Source organism: Bubalus kerabau, chromosome 21 (genome assembly GCF_029407905.1).
Source record: "Bubalus kerabau isolate K-KA32 ecotype Philippines breed swamp buffalo chromosome 21, PCC_UOA_SB_1v2, whole genome shotgun sequence".
Classification (NCBI taxonomy): Eukaryota; Metazoa; Chordata; class Mammalia; order Artiodactyla; family Bovidae; genus Bubalus; species Bubalus kerabau.
This window is the reverse complement of record NC_073644.1, coordinates 29,106,341-29,127,884: the sequence shown is the minus strand read 5'-3', so window position 1 is coordinate 29,127,884 and position 21,544 is coordinate 29,106,341. Positions and strand designations below refer to the sequence as shown.

At 36.6% G+C, this 21,544-nt stretch overlaps 1 protein-coding gene across 1 annotated transcript in view; it reads right to left on the bottom strand.

The window, feature by feature from the left end:
- Positions 1–735: 735 nt before the first annotated feature.
- DSC1 (desmocollin 1) overlaps positions 736–21,544 on the bottom strand; it is a 31,100-nt gene continuing 10,291 nt past the window's right edge. Inside the window, exons 7-14 of the mRNA XM_055558996.1 lie at positions 20,237–20,422; positions 17,811–18,073; positions 17,259–17,401; positions 9,128–9,343; positions 8,570–8,812; positions 7,134–7,255; positions 4,354–4,596; positions 736–3,481 (exon numbers count right to left, since the gene is read on the bottom strand). Coding sequence (XP_055414971.1) covers positions 3,284–3,481; positions 4,354–4,596; positions 7,134–7,255; positions 8,570–8,812; positions 9,128–9,343; positions 17,259–17,401; positions 17,811–18,073; positions 20,237–20,422 — 1,614 coding nt within the window. The 3' untranslated portion in view covers positions 736–3,283. The remainder of the gene's footprint in view (positions 3,482–4,353; positions 4,597–7,133; positions 7,256–8,569; positions 8,813–9,127; positions 9,344–17,258; positions 17,402–17,810; positions 18,074–20,236; positions 20,423–21,544) is intronic.

Here is a 21,544-nt window from a genome sequence, read left to right as displayed (position 1 = left end):
CTATACCTGGCAGAAAATAATTCTATTTGAATTTTTGGTATGAATTCTAGGTAAAAACTCAGGTATCTCAAAGGAAGCACTGAAGTTTCTTTTTAATAATAATTCCATGTTTTAGCATTTAACGGTCCCTAAATATGAACAAATAAAAACACTCCATGATTATAGCTATTCACTGTTGCACTCTGACAATTAAACTTTAAACATTTCGATATCTCACGTATTCTGAGGCCAAATACAGAGGACAGTCACACTTATTTTTTAATTGTTTTTTCTCTAACATTAGTAAATAATCATCTTCTCTACAGATTGACTTTATAGAGTGCATTTTATTCCTATTGTTCAAAACACTTACTTTAAGAAGTAAAGATTTTAAAATAATTTGATCTACCTGAATGAAATGCATATTATAAATATACTTGGCACATAACCTTTCTTAAACAATTATTCTACTTATATATTAGAAAGTGGTTATTGTTTCATTTGTAGTGGCAAGGATTTGAGATAAACTGTGGTTTTTACTTCTCATGCAACACTATCCTTTCAAAGAATTTTTTTAAAACTATGCTCGCTCAAATTTACTAGGCCCTATGAAGTATGCCAAGGTCTATCCATTCTTAGTAATGCTTTCTGCTGCTATAAATAGTCCTCTTTTCTTTTATCTAACCATGTAGTAAGACAAATGCAATGTCTGGCCAAATGAAAAATGTTCCTTCAGATTTATTAGAAAAGCAGATAAAAGAGACCAAAAATATGCAGCAATATACAGTTTGTTTCATTAATCTAATTGAGGAATTTCAAGTAGTACAGGACTTGTATAACTAACACACACAAAAAAAGTTAGCTTTTCCTCTCTATGATAATGAAAGTCCTCAACCCTAGAACAACTATTGTGAATATTTTCCAAATAACAGCATATTCCATTCTCTAAAAGTAAACACATGCATAGATATCAAGTTTTACAAAATATTTTTTAAAAACCTAGGAGGAATTAAAAGCTCAATAAAGTTAAGGAAGTATTTAACAAAAGTTCATTTATAACAATTATGCCAATTTTCTTCTATTTTGGAGTTTCCATCAAGTTTTTCACATGAAATAGTTTGAGATCTTGATAAGATAAGAAAGTTTTAATTGTATGTTTTCCATAACTATGGATTTCATTATTGAAAACAATTCAGAATGATTAACTTACCAACAATTAAGTCAAAATTAACATACATGAAATAATTCATAATATACAATATTTTATTAACTAAATTCATAAACAGTCTAGCAGAGTTTCATAAATTTCATTAATCATACAATTAACATTTGATTTTGAGTGTAACTAGAGAATAACTTTGAAATTCCTAAATAAATCAAAAGACATCATAGTTCTTCTATGAGATACATTTTAATGATATTTTGAAACATCTTAAAATAGTCAAATTCCTTAATATGAATTCATTTCCTACACTTGCTAATAATTCTGGTCATAGTTTTAAAGTATCTTCTCTTGTTGATTTGAGAAATCAGCCTTTGGCCTTTATTTGTACCTTATGTTCAGACACAAATTTTCAGATACAAATTTTCTCTTTCACACTTAAATTTAAGAAATACGAAGACAAACATGTAAGCTAATGTTCAACTAATTATTTTTAGTTGCTCAGCAAACATTCTGCACCTATGTTCAAGAATATAACTTAGAACATTATTATGATATATTTCCAAAATTTTAATATTATAAAATTTCAAAACTAGCATCATTGTCAGAATAACATGTACATCAGATAACAGATATTCAGAAGCTGCATTACTCTCCAAAATTATTTTACTGACAATGCCCATAAAAATAATACATAGAGGACACCTTTTAAAATAAAAATTTTATTTACTAAAGCTACTATTTATTCTGCTCTACTATTCAATTTCATTTCAAGAAACACCTTTATTTAGATCCTGTGACTAAGAAGGAAAATAATTCACAAAATTTGAGAAAATTAGTCACTCATTTTTTTTGAAGGTTAAGTAGCTAAAAGATGAGAAAAAGGTTTTTTTGTCTGAATGAAAATGTCCTTGTGATATATACTGCTAATTTTTTATGAATCTATAGCATTTGGCACAAAAAAATGTTAAAATATTATTTAAATATATGGTTTTTTCTAAATTAATAAAATAGAATATCTTATTAAAATGCTATGTATTCAAAATAGCTCATTAATTCATGTTTTCATTCTTTTATCCAGCATCACTCAACAAATGTTTTGTAAGAATTGAGTTAATAACACATTTCAGTTTTTTAACATATATATGCCAGACACTTTTTCTTATTTAACATTTTCTGGAAGTGATTACCAATGTAGCCCGAGTATCCATTCCAGTATGGATAGTCATTCAGTATTTAGCATATTCAAAGGGCTATCAGGGTTTGTAAGCCTAATGCCTACTGGTCTAGTTACTCAAATGCTTGAGGATAGTGGGATGGTGTCAAACTAGAGAGAACATGTCCTTGCCAAGGTATTTACATTTTTAAAAAGTAATAATACATCATGGTGGGCCAACAAAACAGATTTGCATGTTTCAGTCAACCCATGTGCATTAAGGCTGCAATTCTTTCATGGAAATGCTTTTTTTTTTAAATCTCAGTGACTCAAATTTCTGTGAGCCTCTTCTGGTCCACATCTTTCCAACAATTCTAGAACCTGTAGGAACCTGAAAACACATCCACATCAACAGAGATCCCAGGATCAAGCTCGGAGCACCTCCACAGGGTGAAAACACAATGAAAGATGAGCTCTTATTCACCAAATCAAAGATTGCATCAGAGAATGCATAAAAAATTCTTCAGCACAAAGCCATTCAGGTAAAGGAAGCAATTCTGTAGCACCAAAGACAATACTTCTAAAAGCATAATTGTCCCCAAGATTCTGAAGAAAATATTTCATTTTCATCTAAAATAACAATGTATTTTTCTTTAACCTCCACAATCCCTAACTCCCTCACATACTCTTCCAGAGCATACCGAGTAACGTAAGTTTTCAAACAGAAGGTGTGAGAAAGCACACAGTGCCATCCTGGAAAGGGCAAGAAAATGTACATGCATAGAAAAGGAAATTAACAAATGAAGCACTGATGTCTAGAGAAGACTAAAGTTATCTCAGACAAGGGGAATTTAAGGGAGCCTTATCTATACACAACTGGAAGTTTACCTCCATAAACAAATACTTTAGCAGATGCTGCTATTGTTTTACATTCAATAAACTCCTACATAGGCGCTGGTAGACGTTACGCTATTAAAAGGCACATTTTATTTCTTTACGCATGTTTTCGCTAGCGTCCTAAATTTGGGTTCCAGATGATCTAGGAAGTCAAGCCCCTCTTCTTCCTGCCGATCGCTGCAGCAGCCCACGGAGCCGGCCACAGACCCTTTCCCTTCATAGTTATAGGAGCGAACATAGTCTTCGCAGAGCTTGTGTTCCTCGTCTTGTCCGCACAGATACACCTTCTGTGTCGAGAAAGAGCACATTTTATTATTTTTTTTTAAAAACACCTAAATGTATTAGCTTAAAAATAATGGCTTTGATTTACCTTTTACTGTTTAATTTTTAACCAGAGTGTGTCCTCTAATGGATTCCTACATATAAAAAATGCACATGATTGGTCTGTATTATATTCATTCTTAAAATATAGCAAATATATAAATGCTCCTAACTGAACACATTGATAAAAACTAAAGCTCCACATGCATCACACAACTAGCTTACAATTTCCCATTTAAACATGAAATTTGTATCATTGGAATGTGTCTACAACTTTTTTACATATTTAAGGGAAACAAATATAAGCTATGTCCCTTATGTTTATACATTATTACCTACTTATAGTAATATATTTAACTGGCTAATATTAATCTACATTGACTGATCCGAACATAAAATGAGGAACTAAAACCCAAAATAAAAGCTTAATGATCTGTCTGGTTGATGGCGATCATTAAGATTTTATAATCTTAAGAATATTTATAATTTGTGATCCACGTAGTACCCTGTAACATTTCACTCTAGGTGATTTTCCTGACAATTTTTAGGAAAGAAGCTATGCTGCTGCTGCTGCTGAGTCTTTTTATACTTAAAAAGTAGAGAAATGCCTACATATGCCACTCCTAGGTCAAGTTTTGGAAACCTTATTTTAAAAATTGAACTTTACGAGGTCATTTTCCTCTTTGGGTTTGGATCTACTATTCATTTATCTATGATAATTCAACATGAAAAAGGTGATGAGCTCCAGATGTATAAGGAGTGAAACTTTGGGGAAATCCTGATTTATAAACAGAGTTTAACTTTCATGTAAAATGAACATGAAGACAGCGGCACTTACTTCGCCAAGCCGAGGTTGGGTGAAGTTGTGCCAGTCACTGTACATGTATCTGCCAGTGTCCGTCACTCCCTTAACAGATTCCAGGGTCTGATGTCCGCCTCCTTTGTTGGCATCCAAAGTGTAGCCGCCTTTGACCATCTCAAAACTTTGCTGTGTTTTGACTCCCTGGCCACCAAGGGTGCCAACAGATATGCTTGTGTCACAAACGTTGGATGTCTGTGTGGGGAGTCTAATATTTGCATCCTAAAATAAATAAATCAAATTGTAACTAACAGTTTTCTTTCATTTATTTCCCACCATGGGCAAATCTCATAGGGGTAAATCTGAGGGCTTCCCTAATAGCTCGGTTGGTTAAGAATCTGCCTACAATACAGGAGACCTCAGTTCGATTCCCGGGTCAGGAAGATCCCCTGAAGGAGGGATAGGCTACCCACTTCAGTATTCTTGGGCTTCCCTTGTGGCTCAGCTGGTAAAGAATCCGCCTGCAATGTGGGAGACCTGGGTTTGATCCCTGGGTTGGGAAGATCCCCTGGAGAAGGGAAAGGCAACCCACTCCAGTATTCTGGCCTGGAGAATCCCATGGACTGCATAGTTCATGGGGTTGCAAAGAGTCGGACATGACTGAGCAACTTTCACTTTCACATGGGCAAATCACTTACCTGTTGTACCTCTCTAATTCCCCATATGTAAAATCAAGATAATAATAATACTCGTATCATAGGTGTTATAGGTTAAATCACATCCTCCACCCCAATTCAATTGTTAAAGTCCTAACCCTCAAGTGTCTCAGAATATGATCTTATTTGAAGACAGAGTCATTTTTAGATGCAATTAGCTAAATTAAGACAAGGTCCTAATCAAGTAAGATGGGTCTCTAATCCAAAAGGGGAAAGTTGGGCACAGACACACACACACAAAGCCATATGAAGACTCAATCAGTGATGTCATAAGCCAAAGAATTACCAAAAGCTGGGAGGGAGAATTGTGATAGAATCCTAGCACCTTCAGAGGGAGTAGGAGTCTGTCAACAACTAATCTCTAATGTCTAGCCTTCTGAACTGTAAGACAATAAATTTCAGTTCAGTTACATTCAGTCTGTCATGCTTTGTTATTGTGTTGCCATGCCTTCCTCCACGGGATCTTCCCAACCCAGGGATCAAACCCAGGTCTCCCACATTGCAGGTGGATTCTTTACCAGCACAGCTACCAGGGAAGCCCCTGCTTGGCATAGTAAGTGCTCAAAAATATTCAGTTCATTTCAGTCACTCAGTCGTGTCCGACTTATTGTTACCACATGGACTGCAGCACCCCAGGCTTTCCTGTCCATCACCAACTCCTGGAGCTTGCTCAAACTCATGTCCACCAAGTTGGTGATGCCATTCAACCATCTTATACTCTGTCATCCCCTTCTCCTCCTGCCTTCCATCTTTCCCAGCATCAGGGTCTTTTCCAATGAGTCAGCTCTTCGCATCAGGTGGCCAAAATATTGGAGCTTCAGCTTCAGCATCAGTCCTTCCAATGAATACTCGGGGTTGATTTCCTTTAGGATTGACTGCTTTGATCTCCTTTCAGTCCAAGGGACTCTCAAGAGTCTTCTTCAACACCACAGTTCAAAGGCATCAATTCTTTAGCGCTCAGTCTTCTTTATAGTCCAACTCTCACATCCATCCATGACTACATCCATACGTGGCTAGAAAAACCACAGCTTTGACTATACAGACCTTGGTCAGTAAAGTAATGTCTCTGCTTTTTAATATACTGTCTAGGTTTGTCATAGCTTTATTTCCAAGGAGCAAGCATCTTTTAATTTCATGGCTGCAGTCACCATCTGCAGTGATTTTGGAGCCCAAGAAAATAAAGTCTGTCACTGTTTCCATTGTTTCTCCATCTATTTGCCGTGAAGTGATGGGACCAGATGCCATGATCTTAGTTTTTTGAATGTTGAGTTTTAAGCCAGCTTTTCACTCTCCTCTTTCATTTTTATCAAGAGACTCTTTAGTTCCTCTTCACTTTCTGCCATAAGGGTGATGTCATCTGCGTATCTGAGGTTATTGATATTTTTCCTGGCAATCTTGATTTCAGCTTGTGCTTCATCCAGCCCAGCGTTTCTCATGATATACTCTGTATATAAGTTAAATAAGCAGGATGGCAATATACAGCCTTTTTGTTCTCCTTTCCCAATTTGGAACCAATCTGTTATTCCATGTCCGGTTCTAGCTGTTGCTTCTTGACCTGCATACAGATTTCTCAGGAGCATTAGCTGTTATCATTATTTGGGCTTTCCAGGTAGCACTAGTGCTAAAGGACCCATTTCCAAGGCAGGCAGGTTTAAGAGACTCAGGTTTGATCCCTGGATCAAGAAAATCCCCTGGAGGAGGACAGGGAACCCACTTTAGTATTTTGCCTAGAGAATCTCATGGACAGAGGAGCCTGGCAGGCTGCAGTCCATAGGGCCGCACAAAGTTGGATATGTGAAGCGACTTAGGTTGCACGCAGGTTATCATTATTACTATTTTATGTAATAATCAACTGTTATCATTGAACTTGGGCTTCCCTGATGGCTCAGATGGTAAAGAATCTGCCTGTAATGCAGGAGACCTGGGTTTGATGGAGAAGACAACAGCAACCCACTCCAGTATTCTTGCCTGGAGAATCCTGTGGACAGAGGATCCTGTGGGGCTACAGTCCATGGGGTTGCAAAGAGTTGGACTTGACTGAGTGACTAAGCACAGCACAGCCTCATTAAACTACCATACCAAAAAAGGTGAAATCTGATTTACCATCACTTCTTCTCCAGGTCCTTCAGTATTTGATACAATTAAATTTTGCTGGGCTACATCTTCTGGAAAACACTTCTTTACTGTTTTCTTAACAGTAACACAGAAACATGTGAACAAAATACCTAAAAAATAAAAAATATATAAGTAAAATCACATTTTTTCATGCTGGTACTGTAGATCATGTGATTTATAGTAAATGATTATAATCATTTGAATTATATAGTAAATCATTTGAATCAGATTGTTTTACGTTTCTTCACAGAACTTTAAAAAAATTGGTTCCATAAATTGAGATTTCTTTGGGTCATAAAATTTAAAAGAGATTATTAACAAATATATATAGACTATCTCTGAGGTTATGTTATTAGGCTAAATAAGAAACAAATCAATAGAAAGAAAGAGGAAGTGAACATAGTTTGTGAATAGCTCTCTTCCCAGGTTCAGAAGTCAACATTTTCCTTCTTTTCTCCACACTGAAATAGTAACTTCATTTGATTGGACTTTAAGCTAGTATTATTCGCATTAAAGTCCATATGGAACAACTCAAAGATCTTAGAATCACAAAACAAAGAACATTAGACATAAATCAAACAGGAAAAGCCATTACATAAAACCAGTGCTTGGTTTTGAAAGCGTCCATCAAGTGCTAAGAGGAATATCCAGTTTAACCTGAAACACAAATCACTGAACACAGACACAGCAAAGGCTATGGGAAAAGTCCGTAAATGCAAATAGACTGCGTGTAGTCAAACAGATTTTTTTAAAAAGAAAGGAAGGAAGGGAAAAGAAGCAAAGGAGGGAAAAAGGGGAGAGGAAGGGAGGGGAAAGGAAGGGAGGGGAGAAGCCCGAGCAAAGATTTCCATCACCTTTGCCTCTCCAAAAACCAGTTTGCAGAATGCAAAATCTTCCACTGCTTTTCCTCAGTGACTCATCATATGGCCATTTCCCTCACACTTTGTAGTCTAATTAAGATGTATGCTAAATGATGTCATTAATATTCATTAATATCATTGAGCACAAACATCTAAGTAAATTTTTAAACTACTCTTTTCACTAACTCTTTTTGTGCATCCACTCCATGAATGTGGCTGGTTGAAAGATAATCATACTTTGCATGGGAGGGAATCTTAACATTAATTTTACCCAACCTCTTCATTGAACCATTTAAAAAAAAAGAGCTTAGAGAAGAGGAAATGATTTATCCAGTGTCTCACACCTAATTACTGGAAGAACTGTGGCCATAGTTCTGAAAACTCCTTTTCTTCTGTGACTCACAACTCCAAGCCATTGAGTTTGCACAAGATTTTTAAAAGGACACACTTCTCAAAGGCTATCAATGTCACTAATGTAAAGAATTGTCATATATTTTTAAAAATATTAGATAACATTTCTAATATTAAAGTATTAGATAACACATTCTATATAATTATACTTACATAACAACAATACAGAACCCAACACCATGGCAAGAATTGCCCATTTTCCAAGGAATACATTTGCGAGTGGCGCATCTCTCGTAAGTTTATCAGGCATTCGACATTCGGATGGAATTGTACAATCACATACTCTCACTGATAACATGTGTGTTGCAGAAGCGCCATGTCTGTCTTTTATTTGGATAGGAACAGTGTAATAGTCATAATCAAGATCTTGCCGCCCCCGAAGAATGGCAGTTTTACCTATGCAAAAAAAAAAAGAGAGATTTTGATTTCTTGAAAAGACAGGAAAAGTAATTGATATTTACTATTCTATATTTACTATGTTATTCAAATATTTTATTTAAATGGATTTGTCTGTTTTCTTAAAGATATTCAGGATAAGAATCTAATCATATTAGTCATTGTCTTAAGAAACAAGGTATTATCCTTGATCTGGGATCAATAAAATAATTTACTAAAATTAAGATTTACTTAGTATAAGTAACTAAGGTAAAAGTCTAGGCCACCAAACATTCTAAGGTCCTATTGATTAGAAGGTTTAGCATAATTACACACCATCCCTTGTCTCTACTGTCCAAAGTTTGCTGGCAGAATTATCAAGAATGAATTGAAAAGGTGGCCCATTGTCAGGTCCATCTTGATCTGTAGGTTCGAGGACAACATAATCCTTATCATGCCGGCAAATTGTCAGTTCTTCTTCTTTTATCTGCGGTGGGTGGTCATTTTTATCTTCCAAAAGAACTACTAACGTTCCAGTGCAAGATCTGCCATCTAAGAAAAATAAAAAATAGGATTTTTCTCCACTTGAACACTTATTTTCAAAAATCTCTATGATGTACAGTTGACATCTGCTTTCTACTAGTTGTCTGAACTTGAATTTCACACACTTTCCAAACCACAAATACCTCTGCTACCAGTACAAAATAGTGACATTACTCTTCCCTGGAGATTGGTAGCTGTATCAGATGACATCGTGAAGTGGTTTTTAAAATTAAAAGTTATGAGATTATGAGTAATGTCACTACAGAATGACCGATTTAGAAGATAATTGATTTCTTTCATCCTTCTTTGAAAGTGCATTCATGCTTAAAATATAAACACTTTACATTAGGTCACAATCACTTCCTGACTTTCTCTCCTGACCCTTTCCCTCATATACTCATTGTTCAAACTTTGTCATGTGTGTGCTTAGTCACTCAGTCAGGTCCGACTCTTTGCGACCCCATGGACTGTAGCCTGCCATGCTCCTCTCTCCATGAGGATTCTCCAGGCAAAAATATTGGAGTCGATTGTCATGCCCTCCTCCAGGGGATCTACCCAACCCAGGGATCGAACCCAGGTCTCCCATATTGCAGGCAGATTCTTTACCATCTGAGCCACCAGGGAAACCCAAACTTTGTAAAACTGATCATCAAACCCAGAAACTGTGCTCCATCCTGTGTGCAGCTTTGGCACATGCTATTGCCACTGCTGGGAATACTTTTCTCCTCCCCTTTGCCTGATAAAACCTTATTATCCTTTAAGAATCCGTTCAAATGTCACCTCTGCATGAAACTTGCCAATGACTTCTATGGACAACGTTTGCACATTCTCCTTCAGTTTCTCAAAACCCTTATTCATCTTTAGCTCATGCACTTAACTTTTCATCCTAAGGGCTACTTTGTATTCATCTTGACAGTTCAGTGGTCTGCCCAGTATTTCCTGGCTAACTTAATATTAACACACTGAACACTTGCAGTTCAATTGCTAAATTGTTTTAAACTCTTTGCAACCCCATGAACTTCCCTGCCCCAGACTTCTCTGTCCTTCACTGTCTCCCAGTTTGCTCAAACTCATGTCCATTGAATTGGTAATGCCATTCAACCATCTCATCCTCTGCCACCTTCTTCTCGTTTTGCCTTTGATCTTTCCCAGCATCAGGGTCTTTTCCAATGAGTCAGCTCTTCACATCAGGTGGCCAAACTATGGGAACCTCAGCTTCAGCATCAGTCCTTCCAATGAATATTTGGGGTTGATTTCCTTTAGAATTAACTGGTTTGATCTCCTTGCTGTCCATAATTTGAAGGCATTAGTTCTTTGGTGCTTAGCCTTCTTTATGGTTCAACTCTCACATCCTTACATGACTACTGGAAAAACCATAGCTTCGAATATTCGGACCTTTGTCGGCAAAGTGATGTCTCTGCTTTTTACTGCCTGGGTTTGTCATAGCATTAATTTTTATACTTAAAAAAATCAATTGAACAAACTGTAAAAACGTTGTACTCCCCACCCTAATCTAATTAATATTCTTTTGAGAATAAGAACTCTTACCTCCAGAACTCCATTATTAATGGCCTAATGCTTCAACACATAAATCTAAATAAATATCTTAAATTAGCATAATGCCCATTATGCATGTTTAAAAGATAATGAAGTTTAGAGAACATGTTCAAATTTTAAAGCTTGTGATAAAATTACAAACTACTCTAAATAGTAAGATTTCAAAATTGAAATAAACAGAAAAATAACTGATGAAATTTCTCACTTTCATTGCTTTGAATGGTGGTCTAAATTTTGGTGCATAAACATTGAATTTATCATACAGACTACCATAAATCATGTGCAAATTTAATGTTCTTTCTTTTTAGATTAAAATAACAATTAAGCCATATCAAGTAGCATATTTCAGTGAATTTTTTTCTGTTGAATAAGAATTTATTCAAAGTGACTTTTAAATTAGTTACTTACAAGGTAACAGCAGTACATACCTATTTAAAAACTATTCAATCTAAACAAATTTAACAACATCTAGAAATTAAAGAGAAATAACAACTTTTTTGTTTAAAAAAAAATCTACAATAGCATAGATATCTCCCTGGTGATTCAGACAGTAAAGCGTCTGCCTGCAGTGTGGGAGACTCGGGTTTGATCCCTGAATTGGGAAGAGCCCCTGGAGAAGGAAATGGCAACCACTCCAGTACCCCTGCCTGGAAAATCCCATGGACAGAAGAGCCTGGTAGGCCACAGTCCATGGGGTCACAAAAAGTCGGACAGGACTGAAAGATTTCACTTTTACAATAGCATATAAACATTTTGAGATTGCCATAAATTTGTAAATAAATTTGAGTACAAATGACAACTTCAACACCTGAAAAAGAAGCGAGAAGTGGGAAAAATAAGCTTTTTTAATGTAAAATATAATACAGGTACTAGTGTGAATCAACATGGGTGTTAGGATTTTAACTATTAAAATATAAGAAGAAAGCTATTTCTCTTTAAGATACAATAGAAATCACACTTTAAAAAGTGAAATAAAGAAATAGGGCAGCCATCCAGAAGCAAATAAAGACTCATTTAATTCCATGTTCAACCAACATTTATCACATAAAGGATTATTTTCCATCACAGTCTCTGTTTTAAGCATGTTGTTAAAAAAGGAAAACTCGAAACTGTTAAAACGGATAGTAGGCAAAGCCACAGCTGAAAACTAAGTCCTGCTGCTGCTGCTGCTAAATCACTTCAGTCGTGTCCGACTCTGTGCGATCCCATAGACAGCAGCCCACTAGGCTCCCCCGTCCCTGGGATTCTCCAGGCAAGAACACTGGAGTGGGTTGCCATTTCCTTCTCCAATGCATGAAAGTGAAAAGTGAAAGGGAAGTCGCTCAGTCGTGTCTGACTCTTCGCGACCCCATGGACTGCAGCCCACCAGGCTTCTTCACCCATGGGATTTTCCAGGCAAGAGTAATGGAGTGGGGTGCCATCGACTTCTCCGAAACTAAGTCCTAGATGTCTTCTAAAACTACGAAAGCCTGATTGCAAATTTTTTCCTTCTGGGAAACAGAGCAAAAAAAGAAAAAAGTAATTCTTGATAATATTTGAAGACTATGAAAAGGTAATTAAGTATGTATATTTGCCTGCTTCTAAACCTTATTTTGGGCTTTCCAGGTGGCTCAGTGGTAAAGACTCTGCCTGCAGTGCAGGAGACACTAGTTCAATCCCTGGGTCAGGAAGATCCCCTGGAGAAGGAAATGGCAACCCATTTCAGTTCTTTCTTGGGAAATCCCATGGACAGAGGAGGCTGGCGGGCAACAGTCTGTGAGGTCACAAAAGAGTCAGACACAACTAAGGAACTAAATAAGAACAAACCTTATTTTAAGTTAAACACGTAAGCAAATGCCAAGAATCAGTGAGTAAGGAATGTCATGATCTCCTAGAAAGTACATTTTAGGTTAACTAAAATCTAAATTTACAACAATAAGAACTCTGAAAAGCAAGAGTTCCCCATTGTTATTTAAATGTTTCCAGGAACAGAAAGTTCACTGGGTTATAAATCACCCCACTCCATATACAGAACTCTTTAATTAACGATTGGAAAGTTTTCAGATTCTTTCTTACCAAGCTGTAATACATCTCCTAATCATTTCTCATTTTTTCTTTTTTTGGACTATACATGCAAAAAGTTTACCTCTTCCACATGACAACCCTGAAATATTCATTTTAAGAAAATTCTTTTTACACTCAAGTATATCAAAGCATGTGTAAACTTTTGAACTCAAGTTTCTACATTAAAACTAAGTTCCAAGTGCCTGTTATGCACCTGAATTTGCAAAGGACTAAGCAGTAAAATTCACAACCTGGAACCTGGAGACTCACAGAACAGCAGAGGAATAGCAAATACCAGTACCTACACGAAGCAAACATGCCAGGATCTCTGCTAGATGCTTGGTAAAAAGATATTTAGCAAAGATAAAGGTCTTTATATGAACCTGAGTTCATAGTCAGCCTAGCTAGAGGGAAAGACTGTACGTGAGAAACAATGAGAGCTCCATTTTATAGAGAAGACACATCATCTATATGTCTTATACTTAATTATATATAAGTATATATGCTTATGCTGTGATAATTACAGTATTATTCCCAGGGAAGGAGGGTTAAAAAGGTCCTCAGAGAGGAACTAAACAGAGATTAGTGAGACTTATCACAACACTCATCACAGCCATCCATTTGAAGAAGCAGAGGGACCTAAATTTCAAACAGAAGGGGCAGCCTCATTGTAGGTGGAGAGGGTACAAAACAGTGCTTTTACAGCGAAAGCAGGGAAGCAACCTGGTTGACAAAAAAGAACTGACACAAAAAATACAAGGAAATTAATTGGATACCTAGATGGTCACATCATGAACTATATATGAGCATCAAAACTAAATGTTCATGTAGAAATACAAGTAATTACTTATATATTTGACCCTTGGAAGCATATATTAAAATGGATTAAAGTTTAAATAAACAAAATCCTTCACCATATAATCTTCCATTAAAATTTCTTACACCCTATCTTTCCTTCTTGAGCACAGCCAGGTTATCCATGAGCTTGAGACATAGATATGACATTTCATTTCTTTGTACTGTGATCACTACGCTTACAGAAATTCTTTTATCACCCAAAGACAAAATTAGCTTCTTATCTCTCTGTTTTCCATATTTTCCTTCTCCCCAAAGAGTATTTCCTTTTTTATCAACAAGCTTTTGCATTTCTGTGAAATCACCTCCCTTTATCCTTTCAGCTTGGTAACACTTTAACTGCTTTCCACTTCTTATGATATTCATACATTCTTTGATGGGGAAAGTTTTTATACCAGAGACTCTTTTATAAGACTATAATCATCCTTCAATTGATATTATGTGAAAAATTCGATTTTGTCTTATGAATCCTAGTTTTCATGGCTTAGAACTTAGGACTTAAAAGACAACACTGGTGTAATAAGTGAGTAAATATAAATCCTTGTTTCACATCATAATTGTGTTCCTGAACCAATCAGATTTCACCTTTGCTTTTTTATAACCAGCAAATCACCATGATTATAAAGTAGTGGCAGTTTTAACTGTATTTCTCAGTTCATGTTTCCCCCACTGTTTAGTAGGGTATTTTTTTTTTCCTACTTATACTGAAAGATTTATAATAAAAGATTCTGTGAGAGCTGCCAAGAGGAGAGGAAGGACTTCTCTAGTGGTCCAGTGGTTAAGAATCTGCCTGTCAGTGCAGGGGACACAGGTTCGATCCCTGGTTGGGGAATATTCCACATGCAGTTAACCCTGCACACCACAACTATTGAACCAGCGCTCTAGAGCCCCCAGAGCCACAGCTACTGAAGGCTGCAAACTCTAAAGCCCATCCTCTGCAACAAGAGAAGCCCCACCATGAGAAGCCCTCACGTGGCCATTAGAGAGTAGCCCCTACTCACTGCAACTAGAAAAGAGCCCATGTAGCAATGAAGACCCAACACAGCTGAAAATAAATAATAAGTGAATAATTAAAAAAAAAAGATTAAAGGAAAATCATATGCACATTATTAGGCAACAATATTCAAATTTTGGTTTTCTTTCAGACTTTGAAAGCGAAATATTTTCCACTCGTGGGCATACTTTTTTCAGACTGCTTGGTTTTCTCACTGATTATGACATGTGACAGACCCTCCCCATTCCCAGGCAACAAGAATACACCAAGGCTGAGAGAGAAAGTAAGGAAAAAACCTAAATGGGACAAATGTGAATGGACTGGCTTGCCCTTGCCATGTACATCATAAGCAGCAGCATCTTTATTAGTTTAACCTTTGTCTCTCAACAGAGAATCTATTGAGATGTGGCTTTTATTGTAAAGCTATAGAAAAAAGTAGAAGTATAATATGTGAGAAAATATTTGTTTTATCTTATTATCAAACTATGAAAGGGTAAAATGAACAAGCATGAACAAGTAATTTTTCATAAAATGAATAAGTCATTTCATGACTTTGGACCATTTCAGCTTTTGTTTCTTTCCATGGGATTTGACATGTTTATTCACTTGCCCACTCCTGCTAAAGAAATTCAATGATTCTGTAGAAAAAGACCAAAAAAAAAAGAAAAAGACCATAGCATTGCGGTACCAGCTTGTTTGTTTTGAACATCCAGTGTATAAAAATATGCTAACCATACCATTGTAGAGCTCTATACCAAGATCACAGGTGTGGAACCCTGCACCATCCTCACAGGACAAAAATCTCTGAAACTGACCAAACCCCATAGCAACTGTTGCCATGAGCCTCTAGATCTAAACTGGCCAGTTCCTTGACCCATATTAGGTTTAAGATACCCACCCTATAGCATCCTAACCAATCATCTAATGCCACCATTTTCAGTAGGAATTTCCTCTGTCTTGAGGCCATAAAAATCAGCTACTAGCCCAAGAAAAGGGTTGGTTCTCCCTTGAGCCGGCCTGCTGTTCCAACAGCCTCTCCAACTCTAATAAACTTTATTCATCTCTCATTCTACCTCATGTCTGGAAATTCTTTTCCAACCCAGGTACAGACCATGACAACCATCTTGGATTAAACAGATAGTCAAAAACATAGGCTGTATGATAAAAACCCAAGTTCACTCATCTTTATCATTTATGGAAATTTATCCCAAATGAGTGAGTGTATAATTGATGAGATGAAATGCCATATTGTGACTTTTACTTATGTTTTTTTATAATCTTCTCTTAAAGTCTATTTTTATAATGTATACATAGTATGTTATGATGTTAGCATATTAGTATATATATATAAATACACACCAATAAATATCCTGGGGTAGTTGTTTAGCAGGTCTCAGCCTATCAATAATCAAGGTTGGAGCTGAACTGACTCTTGTGATCATAATGATTGCAAGATGCCCTAAGTAAAAACCATCAGGAAGCTTTGGGGGCAGGGGAAGTTTTATTATTTACCAGTCTTGGAAATCATTCATCACACAGCCAGAGTAAATTTGTGGGGGGCGGTGTGGGACAAGGGGAGTGACACCTGGGATTCTGTTTGTATTGAGGTGGAGGCTGGGCCCTTGGGTTTCACAGGCTCATTCTTTATCGATGAATTTAAAACACAAGAGCAAGAATTTAAAGCACAGGAAGAGAAAAACAAGCAGCTCAAATAGTGAGTTATTGAAATCAACCAAGATCTCCAAAACAAAGGAGCCTGGGGAGATGGGATAGGGGGTTGACATGGTTCTGGATCTAGCTCTGTGGCTCAGAATGTGTTTATTTGAGATGGCAATCAAAGCTTAAGTCAAGCACTTGCATTGCAAAAAGAGAAACCAACTGACAGAGCTTACACTGCAAAGGTTCATATTAAAAAATGATTTACTGCTTGGAGGGTATGTTCAAAAGGGTTTTGAGATCAGTATTTTAGGACATTTCTTCACAAGATAAGTTCTAGAATTAACCTTGGAGAATGATTGCTAATCTCAGTAAAAAAGACTCCAAAAACCATTGTTTGGACATTTATTTAGGAAATAGGATAAATGTTTTATTCCCCAGTAAGAAAGACTCAGAACAAACCTATCTGAACCCATCTGTTTTAGGGAGATGAACCCCTCCAGCAATTTCAAATCAGAATAATCTAAACCTAAAAATCCTGAAAACAATAGATATCCTTGATGATGCCACTAGGTCCATGGCAGACATCAAATAATATGAAACTTGAAACTGAAACCTCCAAGTTTTGAATTAGTGATACACTGAGACCTCAACTGGGTGGTTGCCAAGAAATTAAGCAATCATGATGCAACCATTGTTTGCAATTAAACAATTATTGTTTGTATTAAATTTTGATATGAAAACAAACAAATTTAACTCCAAGATGTCCTTAAAAATATGTCCTATATTTATATTTTATTTCTAGAAACTTGCACTCACCTGCATCGAACGCAATCACAGAAACATTGTATTGGTTGTTTTTTACAAATGTTGATTCTCTATCTAGCACTTTTACAGTTTTCAAGTCACCAGTGTATTCATTAACTTCAAACCAGTTATCTTCATCTTGTATCTTCTTATACCTAGTTTTCAGAAATCAAATGTAAAAGTTCAAACCAAAGAGTGGACATAAGCTCAAAATCTGTCATTCTGAAAAACACATGGAATGTTCCCAAATCGGAACTCAATCATCAATCACAACTGGGGCTTCCCAGGTGACTCAGTGGTAAAGAATCTGCCTGCCAGTGCAGGAGATGTGAGTTCCATCCCTGGGTGGGAAGATCCCCTGGAGGAGGAAATGGCACCCTTATCCAGTATCCTTGTCTGAAAAATTCCATGGACAAAGGAGCCTAGTGGGCTACAGTCCGTGCGGTCACTAAGAGTCAGTGTCTACACAGTCCATGGGGTCACAGAGAGTCGGACACTACTGAGCGACTCAACGTGAGGATGAACATCACAATTGAAAAGAAGAAAATTTTGAAAATATCTTACCTTAAGCCCTCGCCAGTGCCCCTTTCCGGGTCCACTGCTTTGTATCCAAGGAGTTCTGTGCCTGCGGGGAGGCAGTCTTCACTCTGAATGACTTTTACTGGTGGTTGGCATTCAGGGCCCTCATCATGGTCTTTAACTTTAACAGTGACAGCAGTAGTACACATAGTCGTAGTAGTTTTTGAGCTTACTGCTTTAGCGAACTGCGCTTCGTTAAGTACGCCAATTTGCAAAACAACTTGGCGATTGACTTCATAGTTCAGTGGCTGTTCAATAAACACACTTGAATGAGTCAATATTTAACACTATATACAGAAGACAAAAGTATGATTCTAAGTTTTAGCACCAGAGGGAGAATCGTTATGTATCAAATGTTACCGGAAGTTGCAGCTCATGTATTAACAATGAATAATCAGCTTCCTATAAGCAACAAACACTACCAAGGGCAAAATTGTTTATTTTTAAGATTCAACCAATTTTTCTTCTTGCTTTCCTTTGGGAAGTTCCTGCCTCCATTATTTTTTTTTTTTTTTTACAAGTTTGAATAGGAATAAAAATACAGAATATTTGAATGAATTTCAATGGGCAATTTCTCATTATTTTATTATTTATCAGATGGGGTAACAGTGATAACTAAATCAGCAAAAGTCCCTCCAAGCTAAGTATATAAAATAATTAGATAGACTGTAACCAAGCAGGACCCTATGGGGCCTTCCTAGGGCAGCCTTGTCCCCCATATCCTCTGCTTTAGCTCCTTTCTGAAGTAGCTAGATAATGACACGTGGTGCACACTTGCTGAGTTCTTTTAAAGATGTGAAACCCCGCCCCCAACCCACCAAATGGAAGATGTTAACTCCTTGATGACCATGAGCACATAGCCCCCCGACCTAAAGACTGATACTGTTAACTCCTGTTACCTCACCATCAGCCAATCAGAGCACTGTGCACAAGCTGACTACATACCTAGAATGTCCCTTCCTCACCTTGCCTTTGTAAATGGCTTGTTGAAACCCTTAGGGGCTTCCCTGGTGCCTCAGACAGTAAAAAAATCGGCCCGCAATGCAGACCTGGGTTTGATTCCTGGGTCGGGAAGATGCCCTGGAGAAGGGGATGGCAACCTACTCCAGTATTCGTGCCTGGAGAAATCCATGAACAGAGGTGCATGGTGGGCTACAGTCCATGGGGTCACAAAGAGTCGGACACGACTGAGGAACTAACACACACACACAATAGGGGAGTCTGGGGTTTTCAAGCACAAGTCAGCCACTCTCCTTGTACTGGAACCTTCACAAGAAAGCTGCACTTCACCACAACTGAGCATCAGTAGATTGTCTTTACCATGCAGGAGTGAGGGGACCCAAGTTGGGCTCCGTAATAAGACCACTAGGACATGAGACTTGGCTATAATGGAGCAGTTACTGTGAGCGTCTAAATCAAAAGACATAATTGCATTATCTAGCAGCACCTTTTCAAAGTACATTATATTTGGGTTTGTTTGTTCCTGAAGTGAATAACTAGAAAGAATCTCCAAACAATTAACAATTAGAGACTAAATCTACCAAAATAACAAAAAAGAAGAGAGAACCAAACCTAGAAAAAAAGTCCAAAAATTTTAAAAAGAAAGCAATAGAGAAAAAAGATAGAATAGGTAATATTATAATTAAAGGACATTTTCTTAAAATTTCATGGGGAAGGCAAAATTTGTGCATATCCCTTCTAGGAAAATAAGAAATTTTCTAAGAAATTAATATGGAAAGTTGTAAGAAGTTAGTGAACATTGCAGGTAGAAGGTCTCAGAAAGAAACCAAGTTCAGTTAAAGTGAACATTCTCTGAGCCAGCAAATGCAATTAAATTTTAAAAATCCCAACACGCTAGTTACCTCAAATATAGGAGAATTAATGGGAATAGATACTAAATGTTTAGTAAATAGTCTGTCTTATAAAATATATTGTAGAGTGGTAAAACTATAATGTGAGTGTGAAGAGAATCGAAAAGTCAAGAGGTTAATTTCAAATATTGATTTTTCCATTTCTCTCTGTCTTATACTTCATAAGGAATTAGATAAGTGGGTGTCTAAGACCCCTTCTAAGGCTAATATCTCTTTAATATTGTTAAATATTAAATTGTTATATATAATATATATATATAATAAATATTGTTAAATATTGTTAAATAAATAAACTAATAAAATAGTTTAATATTTCTCTGCCTTGGTTTTCCTCATATATAGAACAATCAGTTTTGTACCAACCACCTCTTTCGTCTAAGGGAAAAGAAGGGTAAAATAATAATAAAGCTCATGTATGAAACAATATAAATCATTTCAGCATTGCATTGCAACAACTCTAGTTATATACATATAGGAATTACTATATACATACAGGAATTACTATATACATACATATATATTTATATAAATATTTTTTACCTTGACAACACACAAGACCGCTTCATTTGTATTTGGGTCTGTACTAATTTTGAAGGTTCCATTTTCATTTCCCTGTAGGATCTGGTACACAGCCCTCGAGTGCGGCGTGTTTGGCAAATCATGGTCATGCACCGCCATTCGTAAAATTTCAACATCAATTCTGTTTTCTTCTACTTCTACAGTATACTGAAACAATTCCCCATTGTTATTATAAATTCATAGTTTTAATGATGTAATTTTCTACTCAAAGTTACATTTAAAGAAAAAGAAAGCAAAGTGATATGGAAATGTGCAAACACGCAGTGGGAAGGATGTACACATTTAATGCATAATGCTGTTTCAAATCTTGTCCATTCTTCATGCCTTACCTTTTCAACTTCCTGACCAACGAAGGCCTGTCTAGTCAAAGCTATGGTTTTCCAGTGGTCATGTATGGATGTAAGAGTTGGACTATAAAGAAACAGAGCACCAAAGAATTGATGCTTTTGAACTGTGGTATTGGAGAAGACTCTTGAGGGTCCCTTGGACTTCAAGGAGATCAAACCAGTCCATCCTAAAGGAAATCAGTCCTGAATATTCACTGGGAGGACTGATGCTGAAGCTGAAGCTCCAATACTTTGGCCACCTGATGCGAAGAACTGACTCATTTGAAAAGACCCTGATTCTGGGAAATATTGAAGGCAGGAGGAGAAGAGGACAACAGAGGATGACATGGTTGGATGTCACCACCAACTCAACGGACATGAGTTTGAGCAAGCTCCGGGAGCTGGTGATGGACAGGGAAGCCTGGCGTGCTGCAGGCCATGGGGTCACAGAGAGTTGGACAAAACTGAGCAACTGAATTGACTTACTGAGGTGATTTTTCTAATTCAAGCCTGCAGATCTAGCTTTAGTCTGAACCTTTACAATATTTACAGTCTATTACTCCTCTTTTTAAAATACATAAATGCTTTCTATTAAGATATTAAAACTTCAGTTATACAATTATAAATTGTATTTTTTAAACTTTTAATTCACAGGCAAACACTTTAAGGAAAAAAATTTGCCTTTTTTGGGAAATGAAATCATAATTTCTCTCCCCTAACCCCCTCAAGAAATATGGTTATAGAAAAGGATTTTTAAAAAGCAGTAAATCAGAACATTCTAGAGATGTAAAATAAATTCATAGAAAGATGATAGCCTAATAGCCTTTGGAATACAACAGCTCTAGATTCTTTTTTTTTTTAATAATAGATATAGATTCTAATCCCACATTTTTCTCTTATATGGTCTCTTGGTATGAGAGCATGGGCAAGTTACCTAACGGAA